Source organism: Leguminivora glycinivorella, chromosome 6, assembly GCF_023078275.1.
Source record: "Leguminivora glycinivorella isolate SPB_JAAS2020 chromosome 6, LegGlyc_1.1, whole genome shotgun sequence".
In the NCBI taxonomy this organism is placed as follows: domain Eukaryota; kingdom Metazoa; phylum Arthropoda; class Insecta; order Lepidoptera; family Tortricidae; genus Leguminivora; species Leguminivora glycinivorella.
In genome coordinates this window covers 5,058,388-5,073,468 of record NC_062976.1, presented here as the reverse complement: position 1 = coordinate 5,073,468, position 15,081 = coordinate 5,058,388, and the positions used below count along the sequence as shown (strand labels likewise).

The 15,081-nt window shown below is 36.0% G+C and overlaps 1 protein-coding gene across 1 annotated transcript; it reads left to right on the top strand.

Moving 5' to 3' along the window:
• Positions 1-1,919: 1,919 nt before the first annotated feature.
• On the top strand, positions 1,920-4,232 carry LOC125227147 (protein asteroid-like). The gene has a single exon (XM_048131371.1). It carries the CDS (start codon positions 2,013-2,015, stop codon positions 4,209-4,211), a length of 2,199 nt encoding a protein of 732 aa, XP_047987328.1. The 5' UTR covers positions 1,920-2,012; the 3' UTR covers positions 4,212-4,232.
• Positions 4,233-15,081: the final 10,849 nt, after the last annotated feature.

The following is a 15,081-nucleotide window of genomic DNA, read 5'->3' as shown; positions in this document are numbered from 1 at the left end:
CTTATATATCTGATGGCGACTGTACCTCTCGAATTAATTTTCTCATCCAGCGCGGAAATGCAGCTAGCGTCTTGGGAACCTTTGCACCTGGAATGACTCGTCCCCGGTTGTTTGACTGAATGTTGTTGTGGATGTTTTCTGTTTTTTTTTTGTTGTATATGGTAAATTAACTTTGATGTAATTGTGCTTGATCATAAAAGATATGTATTTTCTCATTATACAATAGAGATTTGCTAACTAAATATGACCCCAGGTTTCTTAGGCTGGAGCAGATGAAAAAGCTTGCATCTAAGAGCAAACTTGAATGATGTATGGAAATATGAATGTTATTGTGAAATTTTCTGATTTCTTATACAGCAATTACAGCATGCAGCCTACTGTGTGGCTTTTAAAATTTAAGCCTCTAACAAATCTTTGGATGTCAGTGGTACATACATAGTTTGTAATAAAATATTAGTCATTTCATCTGGAAATTTTCTAGTCCCATGTTGCCATGGTCACCTGAGTCACGTTTTAAACTCTGGTTTAGTAATATTTAAAAATGACAAAACTTAATTATATTCTTTTATATGGCAGTTATAAGCTCTTTAGTATATGGTTTCTGCATTTTTTGCCCATTTAATGTAATGTTAATATGTGTAAAAATACTGCCCTGAATAAAGATAGGTATTGTACTTATCTATTTAACTTCAGAAGTTATCTAAATTGAACCATATGCTTACTTGAGCAGCATCCATAGTCTTTACTTCACTTTACTTCTTCAGGTTTGAAGCTGCAAGGGAATCTGCAAATAAAAATACACCATGTTTTTATAAATACTTTGTCTCTCAACACAGCGCAGCTTTATAGTGAAATCTCCTAATGCTTAAACAAATTGAGTCAAAGAAAAAAAAAACACTATTGAGTTGTGTCAGTTTTGTTATAAAGGTGCATGCGACAGGGTTAAACTTTTTCTTGTCTGTTATTGCTCTTATTACGGTCCCCTGAGTAACGCAAAATATGCTACTTAAACTATGCAAACATGCATTTTTCTGGTATTGACAAGTTCTTTTGCCACCTACAAACATGGACTAAACGTATGCTTGCTTAATTTCAGTAGCACAATTTTGCATAAAACCAGCAGCAGCGTGGCTCAGGGGACCGTAACCATGGCAATAACAGGCATGCAAAAGTTGATTCACCCATTTCCAAAATTAAAATATTGTATTTCTATTAATTACATCTGTAACGCATGGCACTTCTACATTATATACTTTAATTTTTAAATAAGAAAACTTAAACTGGTTCCAAGATCAACATCAACTCTTGTTAGTCGTGGAGCAATTGAATTTACATACTAAAGATTTAAACATTTCTTAAGTTATACTCCCCGAGTGTTCCTCTTTGACGATGGTTTAGAACACATGAAACACTAATACAGTAAACTATTTTTCAAATAAAATAGTATATTACTTAGTTTATATTGTTCGCCAACTTTATTAATTACATACGAAATCCATTCAACAAAATAAGTACAACTAATAATACGTTACCGTTTTTCTTCCTCGTTGGCGCGCGTTTGCATTTCGTTTGGGACGTTTGGAACGTTGACGTTTTGTCGATGAGTGTTGCCATCTACTTAGAACTTTGTGCTTGCACATGAGAAGTGAAAAATGGTAGTCGACAAGTTTTCCGCTGTTTAACCTTTTATAAAGTGCAAATAACACACGACCGCCGTACTGAGGTCGTCGACGTACTAACGTACTCCCTTGTAAGTGAAAAATTTCTAGGTCGTGGTGCGGAGCCAAAAATATAATACTCACTAGGAGCGGAGCGGTCGTGTGTTATGTTAACGTTTCGTTTCATGTAAATTTGGCTCACCACCTAACTGTCACCAACTGTCATTACTGTCAATGTCATTGTCAGGATAACCTATTTTGCTAAGTTACTCACGCTTGTTTACGTCTTATAAAGTTTTGTCTTAAGCCTTAAGTCACGTATTTTAAGTATGTTGTTAATGTTCGTGTGTAAATATGGGTGTCAGAGGCTTAACAACTTATATAAATTATAACCAAAAGGCGTTTCTCCGTGACCACCTCCTCCACGATACGAATCTTGTGATAGACGGACACAGTTTGTGTGCTCAGTTATACCGGCTATTGAACAGCTTCTCAGCGTTTGGCGGAGACTATGACAAGTTCGCAGCGTACGTTAAAACCTTCTTTAAGAACCTTCGAAAATGTAACATCACGCCTTACGTCATTTTCGATGGCGCGTATGAGAGGCGCAAGTTGAAAACTGCTTACAGTCGCCTCAAAGCCAGGATTAGAGGAGCATCTGAACTGGATCCTGTAACACAGAGCAGCCTTCAAATTTTCCCAATTCTGCTACGAGATACTTTCAGGGATGTTCTCGTTGAAATGGGCATAGCATACACTGTCTGTGAATTTGAAGCTGATGATGAAATAGCTGCTATGGCTAGGCATTTGGACTGCCCAGTGTTGAGTTATGACTCAGATTTCTTCATCTACAATGTTCTGTACATACCTTTTAATACTATCGAGTTGAAACCAACACCAATTGGGACAAAAGAAAATGGGGAAAAAATAAATGCTTTGGAGTGTAAAATGTATAAAGTTGAATACATGCTGAAGCATTTTGGTGGGCTAGAAGATGAACTCCTTCCTCTATTGGCAACTCTGCTGGGTAATGACTATGTTCAGAAAAGAGTTTTTAACAAATTCTTCTCTCAACTCAAACTGCCAAAGAGCAAAAAGAAAAAGAATGACCAACAAAGATGCATTCACGGCTTATTCAAATGGCTGCAAAATGAGACTTTGGAATCAGCTATTGCTAAAATTATTGGTAGAATGAAGAAGAATCAGAAAGATAGAGTTTTTTACATTATCAAAAGAAGTATTGAAGGATATAATAGCAAAACTTGCAATTCGTTAAAATATTTCAACATTGGGCATAGTGACGATACTGAGTCAACTGTTGAGCTGAATATGCCGGAATCTGATGAGAATGAGTCAGAACAAGAAGAAGAACAAGAGAAGGAGTTATCAGATGATGACAGTAATGATGATGATGACAAATCCTCATCAGGAGAGAGTATTCAAGATGAACAACTTGTTCTCGGTGTTCCAGAATGGTATGCAGAGAGATTAAGAACTAATTTTATTCCACAGCCATATCTAAACTTGTACGTCCACCATCTCCACTTTTGCGCCCCTCAAGCAGAGGACTACACTGATGAAGACTCCTTCATATGCACTTTACCGATTATGAGATATGCTTTTGATTTGTTAACAGACTTTTCTGAAGATTATTGCATATATGTTAGTAGAGATGGCCTGAACTACAAGAGAATATTTGTAAACAAGGAATATTCAATATGCAGGCTCTTTGATTCACCATTTTATGAACTAACAGAAGAGCAGTTGAAACAATGTTTTGTACATTTTATTAAAGAAAAAATGCCTAAACTAGACTTGACAGTGTTAGAAGATTTGCCGTCTAATTTTAGGATATACATGATAGCAATATTGTGGTGGGTGCTTCAAACTAAGCCTCCATTGGCACATGTCCTAAGTTTATTAACATGTTACGTAACATTGGAGGTAATTGATGAGAAAACAGGGACATTCCGTGGACACAATCATTTTAACAACAAGTACTCGAAGAAAATAGAAGAACTTAAAAGGTTGCCTGTTACAAGTAACACTGATGAGATTTTTTTGAACAGGAACAAGGTCCAATATGAAGACTGTTTATTGGCTGCCAGTGTTCTGCTCAAGCACTTTGAAATAGACGCTAGCATAAATAAGAAGCCAAAGAGTTATGATGCGAAGAAAATGCATTCTTTTGCAAGGTTTCAATGTTGCTTACTGCAGCTTAATTCATTGAATAATTTATGCTACAATCCGTATGAAGCTACTAAATATTGGAAAAGTTTCAATGGCACCTTTGTTTATAATATAGCTTTGGCATTGGAGCATCAAATGGAGCCGTATCTATATCTACAGCAATACATAAAGGGTGCTGGTGTGTTAAGGTTTTTGAAAAATTTGTATGAAGTATATGAAAAGTGTGCGGTAGCTATGGATTTGGAAACTACAAAATGGATGGGGAAGAAACGAGAGCGGAGGAGGCGAAAGCATGTATCTCAGGATGATGATGATTTTAATCATTTTGGTACAAAAGGTTTTGAATCTGAAGTTATTATATAAAAATATAGTTATTTTCTATAATTTTTGTTTATGTGAAAATCTCTTGATCCTTATTAGGTGCATTCCACAAGAATAAGCTTAGGAAATGCTTTTGCCTTGTATGACATCTTTCTTCAATTAAATCCGTAAAGCTCTAGGAAATACTGCCAATTTGTTGACCAAGTCATAAAATATTGTCAGTCACAAACGCTTTCTTTCAAACGTATGAAAACAATCGCATTTTGTAAGGGACGTTCTCATGGAATTGTATTACCTAACCACAAAATTAGTGGTAGTGGTAAATTGGTTCATCCGTTTGGGAGCTATGATGCCGCAGACAGACACACACAAAGACAGGCAGACAGACAGACAGACACGTCAAACTTATAACACCTCGTCCCCGTCGTCGGCGTCGGGGGTTAATTAGGAAAAATAAACACTTTGCAATAGATACTTTTGCAATATAAATTTTAATCAAATTTTAAAAAGATAATAATTAAAATTTTATTTCAGTAATGTGCCGGTGATATGTAGAATTGCCAGTGATTTTGCGCTATTAAGACGGATTCAGAACTAAAATGACAATTATACCAGCATTGTTTCTATGTTACATAAAAAAAAGGAACCTCAGTGTATTTAGACTCTAAACTCATATCAGCGGCACATTACTAAAATAAAATTTTAATTATTATCTTTGTTAAAATTTGATTTAATTTTCTTTTGTAACTAAAAGTATCTATTGCAAAGTGCTTATTTTTCCTAATTAACCCCCGACGCAAAAACGACGGGGTAGTTGTGTTGTTTTCAGTTATAAGAGCGAGTTTACTAAGTCTAAATTTTAGACTTAGTAAACTAATCGCTCTTATAACTGAAAACAACACAACTACATTTTCTATAGCTAATCATTCTGCATATAAATCTAAATCATATTCGGCAAACGTATAGAGTTCATATTTCAATGGTTAGCAATAACATATTTTGGGAGAACCATTATGTAAGGCAGATGTTTTATTCATGTTTGAGGGAGGCACGCTCCTCAGGAATTTTATTGGTATATTTAATATTATAAATAACTTGATTTATTCCATATCACCTGCGAAAGGTATATTAAGTGAAAACGGTAATTTTGGTGGATTAAAACGGTTACTTTTCCTTTTTATGCTTTATGCTAACGTAAATGTAGGTATAAGCGAAATAAATGCACACCGCACCCTCGTTGAGCTCTGGCAGCCTCAGCGGTCTTCTGTAAGGCGGAGGTACTTCCCCAGTTGGGCTCTGCTCTAGATTCGAGCGAGATGACACGTGTATCCGCTGTGCTGTGCACGGTGATACCATACGGCGTCGTATACTATTACTAGGTACGGCTCCCATGAGTATTGCACTGACATATCTACTTTATATTACATCTCGCTCGCGCTTGTTACCGCGGTTATAAATTCGTTACCCCTCACTAGCTCGGAAACACGTGTTTTGTCCTTTAATACCAGCGGGTAAAAACGCATTTTATCCACTAGAGGGTAAAGTAATTTGACCTTTAATAAAGTAAAATTAACTGCTTTAAAATTGATAAAAGTAGGTGAATCTAGTAATTAAGATGATTTACCACCTGTGGAACTACTTGAAGCAGTGATAAACGCATTTTTTTGCGTTGTGGGTTCCTCGCTATAGTGAGGGGAAAAGTTTTGTGTTACACTCGGGTGCAAATGTATTTTACTTCTCGTGTGTTAAAAAACTCGCAAGTTCAGGATTCTATTCTCGAACCACTCGCTTCGCTCGTGGTTCAACTATAGAATCCTTTCACTTGCTCGTTTTTCAATTCCACACTCGGCGTTAAAATACAACTTTGCCCCCTTGTATAACAAATAACTATTGTTTTACAAGGGGGCAAAGTTGTTGTTTAACCGCACGTGCCAATATTGATACCCGAGCATGCGAAAGACTCCAAAAAGTGGAATCTTGAGCGTTGCGAGGGTTTCAAGGCACGGCACGAAGGTTAAACAAACTTTGCCACCGAGTGAAACACAAATTTTTTCACCACACCAACACGTACAAAATACTGACTTTAAAACATCAAACTGTATCAAATCTATCAATCTAATCAATATTTATGATTCAAAATCATCATTTACACGTAAACTATACCAGCCAGCTCAAGACATCAAGTTAAAATTTGTATGAAATTACTTTGCTCTCTTGTGGATAAAATGCAATTTTGCTATCTGTTTTCGAATAGCAAAATAAGCCTTTACCAGTTGGTGTGGTGAAGGTGAAAATAACTATTTTCGCTTCAAATTTTTACACTAACAAAAAAAAATGTGTAATAATACTAATAATCTTCCAATAATGTCGGACTACGCGAGTTTCATACAACGAATCGGTTTGGTTTAGGTCGGTTTTCTTTCGTCTTAAAATGGTTAACTTTATGCTTAATTGGGATAAATATAATTAAATTACCTATTTTTACTCGCATAACAAATTACCCGGGTAAACCTTATTTTGGCAACACGCGACGCATGAAAATTTGACCCGAATTATATTTTCTTTGCTGTCTCGAGGACAAAGTAATAACAAAGTGACTCGCACTTTGAATATGCATGAGTGTGGGGGGTCTGTAATTACAGTAATCTGACTTGAATACTATATTTGCTTATTGAATATAACCAGGGGCGGCTCACTCCGTGATTCTATCGCCGCGCTACAAGTACATCCTGGCGGCCGCGAGTTCGCGGTCTACTCAGGGGTGGCGCGCGTTCTCACGGAATGCACGTTCGCACTTTCTATTGTTACTTTACGTCGTCAGGTTTTTTAAGCGATGTCCGCGTGTGGAATGGCTAATAATACTTACTTAAATAGACATATATTAAATAAGATAGACCATGACCATACCAAACCATAAGACATTCTTACACAGATCTACTTCCCACGGAAAAGTTCAATAAGGCTTGTGATGTTGGAACTTGAACAAAAATATATAAAGACAGTATAATTATATAACTAGAAAATACCCAAGACTTGAATATAATAGTATAACATTTTATGTGAGTATTAATTCGTTTGGATCCATTGGTAACCCTATCACCGGACGCCGCGCACGTGCGGCTCGTTTCTTTGTAAGAACTTTTCGTGAACATCAAAGCAGTGGGCCTTCTGTACTTGTACTATTATATATTCTGTGATGCGAGGTAATTGAGACAGTGCCTGTTAGTGCGTTTTCACATTATCTTATTCGATCCGATATCGGATGTCGGACCGATATCCCATACATTACAGGCACCATCTTGGATTTTTTCTTCCTTCCGATCGGATAATGTGAAAACGGCCTTAGGTACATTAATATTAGCAATATGGAAAAAAAAATGTTATCGGCATTATTATTTGCATCGGGCACTATCCAAATTACTTATTCCACGTATTCAAAGTCACGGGCAAATGTTATTCTACGTTATATTGCGCCTTATTAGATAATATTACATTAAAAACATTGCTATTAATTTTCCTCAGGCGTATAAAACGAGATTTCATTGAAAGGTCAAAGTTACCCAATCAGACACTCGTGTCGAACAGCGGAAAATATATCCCGGTTATCTAATAATTCTAAAAGGTTGTAAACAAAATATTATATCCAGTGCTACGAGTTCGCCCTTGGGAAATCTGGGAGTATTTCCGAACCCAAATCAAGTACACGTGTCAGTGATAAAAACATGTATTGGGTACTGTGTTTAACTGATTTAAGTCGACGGTCGATTACTTGTTGATGTTTTATTTTGGTAAGCCCAGGGGATTATCTTTGAGAGAGACGGTCTCTAGGTCTTTGCAACTGCGAGTTATTTAAATGGAACGGAAATGGAAGTATTATCAGACATTTTCTCAATTTGAGGCTAGGCACAACAAGCACAACTAAGGAGTGTCTTTTCAAAAGGGCTTATTTCCATTTTTTCTTTTTTTTTAACTATGAATGCAGTTCTTTTTAGTATAGAAAATTACGTGTTGTTTTGAGATTAAAGCTCAAAAAGTCTCGCCTTGATCTTTAAAAAAAAGGGTAACATCAAAGTTTAGAACACATTTTGAAAAATGTGTAATGATTATTTATGTGGTTAAACCAATGTATGTAGTACAACAACATTGATATCAACTAACTTAATACAAAATCCAAAAATAAAATAAAACTTTTTTAAAATAATAACATTTACGCTACAAGGGCTTATTTCCCAAAAGTTCGCATCAAAAGTGCTTAATTCTCAAAAAGATATGGTATTTACATATTTATTTAGGTACACATGTTACGTTTGGTGTAATCATAGCATTAACGTCAACTTACAATATTACAATTTTGCAAATTAAATATTAATTTCAAAATCAATACCGTTGAATTATGTTTTTCTCGATTTCCCAAAAAAAGTACAAAGTGGAAATAAGCCCTTTTGAAAAAACACTCCACAACTCGAGAACGCAAGTTGTGCTAAACTACCTGTAGGTATGTATTATAAATAGTTACCTATTTGTTATACAAGGGTGCAAAGTCGTATTTTAACGTTGAGTGTGGAATTGAAAAACGTGCAAGTGAAAGGATTCTACAGTAGAACCACGAGCGAAGCGAGTGGTTCGAGAATATAATCCTGAACTTGGCGAGTTTTCAATACACGAGAAGTAATACATTTGCACCCGAGTGTAACACAAAACTTTTCCCCTCACTATCGCCACTGAATGGGCCGCGAACTCGCGGCCGCCGGCATGTACTTATAGCGCGGCGAAAGGATCGCGGAGTGAGCCGCCCCTGCTACTATAGCGAGGAAAGTGCAAAGCAAAAAACGCGTTTATCACTGCTTCCAGTAGTTCCACAGGTGGTATCTTCATCACTAGATTCACCCACTTTTATCAATTTTGAAGCAGAAAATTTGACTATATTCAAGGTCTAATTAATCCACTAGTGGATAAAATGTGTTTTTAATCGCAGACATTAAAGGATAAAACAGGTTTCTGAGCTAGTGAGGGGAACATTTATAAATTACCTAATTATAACAGGCACGTACATCGGAGTAATATCTGGTAATGTATTCAATTTTTAGGTACTCCAGTTACTAGCTATGTAAATTGAGTATGAATATGTATGCCGCAAAGTGGATGATCCTATTCAAATGGGGCTCTGTGGACATTAGTCCGTTATCGGCACTAGACAGAGCGACAGGACATTAGGGTTTTTTTTAATGGGATTGGAGGCAAACAAGCATAGGGTTGACGGTTATTAAAATAAAATTTTATTATCCGATATCGGATGTCGGAAGGATTTCAAAGGGAAAAATCAAAGATGGCGTCCGTAATGTATAGGATATCGGTCCTACATCCGATATTTATATATTCGGTTTTGACCGAATAATAAATATCAATACTTACCGAATATCCGGCGAATATTCGTGATTTCGTGCTTGGACCCTAAAAAGACCCTAGTAAGAGTTGCTCGATATTATTATATTTTTCGCAATTGTGAATATTGTGAGTAGATATCGGACGCCTATAATGTTCTAAACAGCATCCAATAAGGATTACCGCATTATCTTGTGACCACACGGGCTGAGCCGAACGTGGACCGCCGAGCCACGGAGTGTAGGGTGACTATATTAACGAACACTAATAGGACAAGTCTTATAGCCCATAATGTGATACAATATAAGACTTGCCACATTATCTAGTGATCATAAGGCCTGAGACGAGCGCTGACTTCTTTAGTATGGTGTAGGGTGACCGTATTAACAAAAACTATTAGTATCGACTTGTATTTAATTATTGCAATCTCATACTGGCTTTATAATCTTGTGCACCAAACTTAACTATCTCTGTTTTGCCCAATCGTTGACGGGTAGAGAATGCCTTAACGCGTTAAGTCCGCCATTTGTACTTTTTATTGCTAATTTGTGCAATAAAGTTTAAATAAATAAATAAATACTAACGGGACTGGCAACACGCGCCTCTCTACGAGTATCAGAGATGGGCTACTTAAATGTCAAGAGTAAGCCCATTACAAAAAAAATGTGTTTGGTTTGATGTCCACCAACCATGTTCATTAGTATACCACGGTATGTATAGGAAACGGGTTGAAATAAGTATAAGCACATCCCTGGTGGAAAGTAAATTTAATTCAATTCAATTAAAAAAAAATTAATGTGAAAACCAACACGTCAAAATACAAAAAAAATTACAATAAATAAGGAATTAAAATAAGTCAAGGGATTTTATACTACCGATATAATAAGGATGTATGCGTATGTCCCTATAAACATAGGTATTAATCAGGTATTAATGTTAGAGGAAGCGCTGGTGGCCTAGCGGTAAGAGCGTGCGACTTACGATACGGAGGTCGCGGGTTCGAACCCCGGCTCGTATCAATGAGTTTTTCGAAACTTATGTGCGAAATGTCATTTGATATTTGTCAGTCGCTTTTCGGTGAAGGAAAACATCGTTAGGAAACCGGACTAATTCCAATAAGGCCTTAGTTACCCTTCGGGTTGGAAGGTCAGATGGCAGTCGCTTTCGTAAAACTAGTGACTACGCCAAATCTTGGCATTAGTTGTCAAAGCGGACTCCAGGCTCCGCAAGGAGGATGATCAATGTTAGATATAGGTACAATTATACGGCATTTTCATAGGTCGCGTTAGTCGCGTTTTAAATATTTTTAAGGAATATGTCTAGGTCTCGCTGCCGCTGTATCCTCAAATCAACCAAACTATGGCATTAAAAAAAGACGTTGAATTAAGCCAATGTCACGGTTTAGGAAGGTACGCTCTTTATGAAGACGATTGGCCGGAGAGCCCTACATTTTTTTAATTTCCCGCCTTTTTAGTGCCAAGATTTGGTTCACCGTCTACATCTATAACAAAATCAATCTAACACATTGTTGACGTGGATAACACATCTGTTTTATCAACTTAATGTAGTTATTATGTTTTTTTTTCATTTATAACTCTTTATTTACATGCTATTATGTTTACATTATATTATCTTACACGACATAGGCATAGCATATCCTAATTAATTAGATAGCTTCCTGCAAAGCAATTACAGTACAATACAGTCTACTCGTAGTCGTTTATATGTGCCATGTGCCCGCCACACAACCTTGATTTCGTAAACCCTGGCGATGCTATTGTTTTATGTTAATTACACCTAAGATTACTGACCTCTGCCTCTTGGGTTCGTATTTCATGCGGAAAAGACACTATAGTAATAGGTTTATTGAACATAACAGTAATAAGTATAATTATGTTATTCTTACTTTAATAATTCAAGTGATTCCGATATCAAACTTTTTTTTAGATTGTAAATGGGCTTGGTCATGGCCACAGACTAGCCGAGGCGAAGACGTGGCTTACGAAGGAGTGAGCTCGCCCAGAAGGAGCATGTTCACCCTTGATTTATATGTGCTGGGAAATAGAGATAAACAGGTAGGTACCTACTCTTATTATATTAAAATTTTGGATGACAACCACCTGATTTTCGTAATTACCTATAACAATCCAAATAACCAAAACACACCTTATAACTTTTATTTTTAAACAGTTTTTATAATGTACCTACATAATATATTCATATTAGAATTGGCCTCTAAAGTACGATAAGACGAATCCGCTAGAAAAAGCTAACAGCAATATCCAAAAAGTCTCGTCCATTCAAAAAGCATGGTCACCCAAGTATCTATGAAACTCAAACGGTGACAATGTCTAAAGTATTAAGTTTTCTATTAATTCCTAGACGTTATTGGCAATAAGCGAAGGCAGCTTAGCTGAGCCAATATTGACGGTAACCGAGGTAATATACCTAAGAGTTATCGAACTTATAAGAGAGGTATTTTGATATTTACGGTTGGTTAAGCCGAAGATCTGAGATATAGGCGGTTCTTAATCTATTGATTTATGAATTTTCAGTCAACTACCAATCCAAATAACACTATTAGTTACCTATACCAAAGAGGATTGAGTATTATAGAGAGTTACTGTCAAAGTAAAATGTGTAATCACAGTGCATAATAGACTGCCATCTCTCGACACAGGCTTAAAACTTTTGAACCTGAGTTTTGACAATTTGGCCCATATTCTTAGCTTGATATGTGTTAAAATATCAAATATTTTTATTAGCGCCATCTAGCCGAGCGCTACCCAAAGGTGTAACGCCATCTTGGCCATCGTACCTTTTTCATTATGGTTTTGAGGTAGGTTTTTTTCTTAGACTTTATCTGTCTTATACCTTGTACTATTATATATTCTGTGCTTATACGGAGTTACATATGTCTTTGCCTATACGTAACATTTAAGACTCAGCATTCTCAGCAATATATTTTTCACCACACCAACTGGTAAAAGCTCTCTTGATCTTGATACTTCAAAAATCACGACTAAGATTGCATTTCATCCACAAGAGTGTACAGTCACCGGCATAAATATGTGATAACTTCTATACCTTGTCACATTAACATCTGGCTTGAAATGTCATACGAAATTGTCAAACGATTTAAAACGACAAGGTACAGAAATCGTCACTTATTTATGCCGGTGACTGTACCTACCTAAAGTAATTTCATACAACATAGAAAACTGAATAAAATATAAACTAAGTATTACTTAGAATTAGAATACACTTTCGCGAGCAGTACCGGGTGCAAAATCCACAAATCCCAGTGAGATATCTTATATCAGTTCACCATTGAAGTTAATTTGTACGAGTATTTCGTCAGGTGACTACAAATTCTCACTAATTAGTAATTACAACTACAAGTTCAGAACCATAACAAACCGTAGAATTAACGTCACAAAGTTTATTATTCTTTAAGTACTGACTTGTTTTGTTACCTGACCACTGATCAGTGTATCAAAAGTCTTAATTAGGTACATGCAAATCAATTAAAAATATCTTATATTATCGTTGCAGTATCCGTGCCACACGGATATGGAAATGTCCAGAAAATGTGAGTAATAAGAGGCGATATCAGAGACCCTGGTCGTATTGATAATGTGACCCGGAGTTGAGAAAAGTGCCGTCAAAACTGAACACTATTATCAAATAAGGTCTATCTTCATGCTGTATTATAATACACACTTAATTTATTTTTATAAGGCATACATACATACATACATACATACATACAATCACGCCTGTATCCCATAAAGGGGTAGGCAGAACACATGAAACTACTAAAGCTTCAGTGCCACTCTTGGCAAATAAGGGGTTGAAAGAAAACGAAACTGTGACATTGCAGTGACAGGTTGCCAGCCTCTCGCCTACGCCACAATTTAACCCATATCCCATAGTCGCCTTCTACGACACCCACGGGAAGAAAAGGGGCGGTGAAATTCTTAACCCGACACCACACAGGTGTATAAGGCATATAAGGTAAAATACCCCATAATGGACGGTGATGCCATTATGGACAAAAAAACACAAATCCTTAAAAATAAGTATCTAAAATAAGTTTCTAAAAACTGACGGCTATGTACCATAAACTAGAGTTGTAGAGCTGTTTAATTTTGAAGTTTCAATTAATTCGGTTATTTCTGAAGGATTTGGAGACAAGATAAAATTCACCAGTTTACTGAAAAAAATATCAAGACGAATTCTTAGTAATGTTGCTAAGAGAGATGAGTTCATGTATAAAATAATAAAAAAATAACGCACGGTGTAATCTTGAATGCGTTTTACTTACTGCATTAATCATGAGATAACGTATAAAACATACTAGTTTGTTGCTTCAAAGATATAAAGAAATGACGTTATTTTGCGAGTATCCATTACTGGACCCGAAAAACTGCCTACCTCCTATGATGGACAAGAAACAATTTACAAAACCAAAATTTACAAGAAACAATCCTATGTTAAAATAACCCAAACTAATTGTATTTATGGTGTATAAAATTGACTCATTGCGTATCAGTTGGCTTTAAAAGTAAAATTTTAAACTTATTTCACTGTCCATAATGGGGGATCCATTACTGGAGAACTGCCGTCCATAATTGGAGAAAAAATACCTAGTTTTAATTTGTTAACTATGAAGAAACCAATAGGAGTATCTATTCTGCAATACGCTTGAAATGTAGAAGAAGGATAGGACATTCAAAATTTTACACGCGGTGGTATAATTTTTACATTTATCAGTGAAATATCAAAAACAGGCGAATTTTTTTCTTAAACTGTCCATGATTGGGTCCGTCACCTTAATTAACCGGGTAACTAAAATATTAAACGGGAAGTTATGTCGGGCATACAATAATATAATTTGGCTGTGTTTTAATATTGTGGCGACAAAAAAAATATATGAGCCTCAAATATTAAGCATCATTATTATTGAAAAAACGTCAGCAAATTTCAAGCGACAAAAATATTGCCGAGGAACATTAAACAATACTTTGGCGACTAAAATAATAATTGGCACCTAGTATTGTAAAGCGTAATATTTTTAATATTTGTAGTCATATAGATGTTAGCACCTAAATAATTATACTTAGCTCATCGTTTAAAGTAGTATTTAAATTGCGGAGGCAACTAAAAAAAATATTGGGAAGTAGGTTTTTTTAAAACACATATAAAATCGTTTCTTTATGGAAACGATGGTCTCATCCGGAAGATCAGCGCTGGAAGTCACCAGCAACACGCTGAGGTGAGGCCAATTCGTGGCACTTCATTCCTTTCTGTCTTGTTGTTAATATGTGTATTTTGTCTTGCCTGTGTTCACGAATAAATGTTTATTCTATTCAAACATCGTATTTGAGACCCCATAAACCACGGGTAGTATTTAAATATCTCACATCTATTTTCGAGCGAGTTGCAAGCGAGGGAATGCGTACCAAATCATTTTATAATAATTACACAGCAAAAAGGAGTGTATAAGCTTCTAATGGGTCGGTAACGC

Excerpts from the sequence above, each read along its gene's own strand:
- LOC125227147 (XM_048131371.1), top strand. The coding sequence starts at position 2,013 with ATGGGTGTCAGAGGCTTAACAACTTATATAAATTATAACCAAAAGGCG.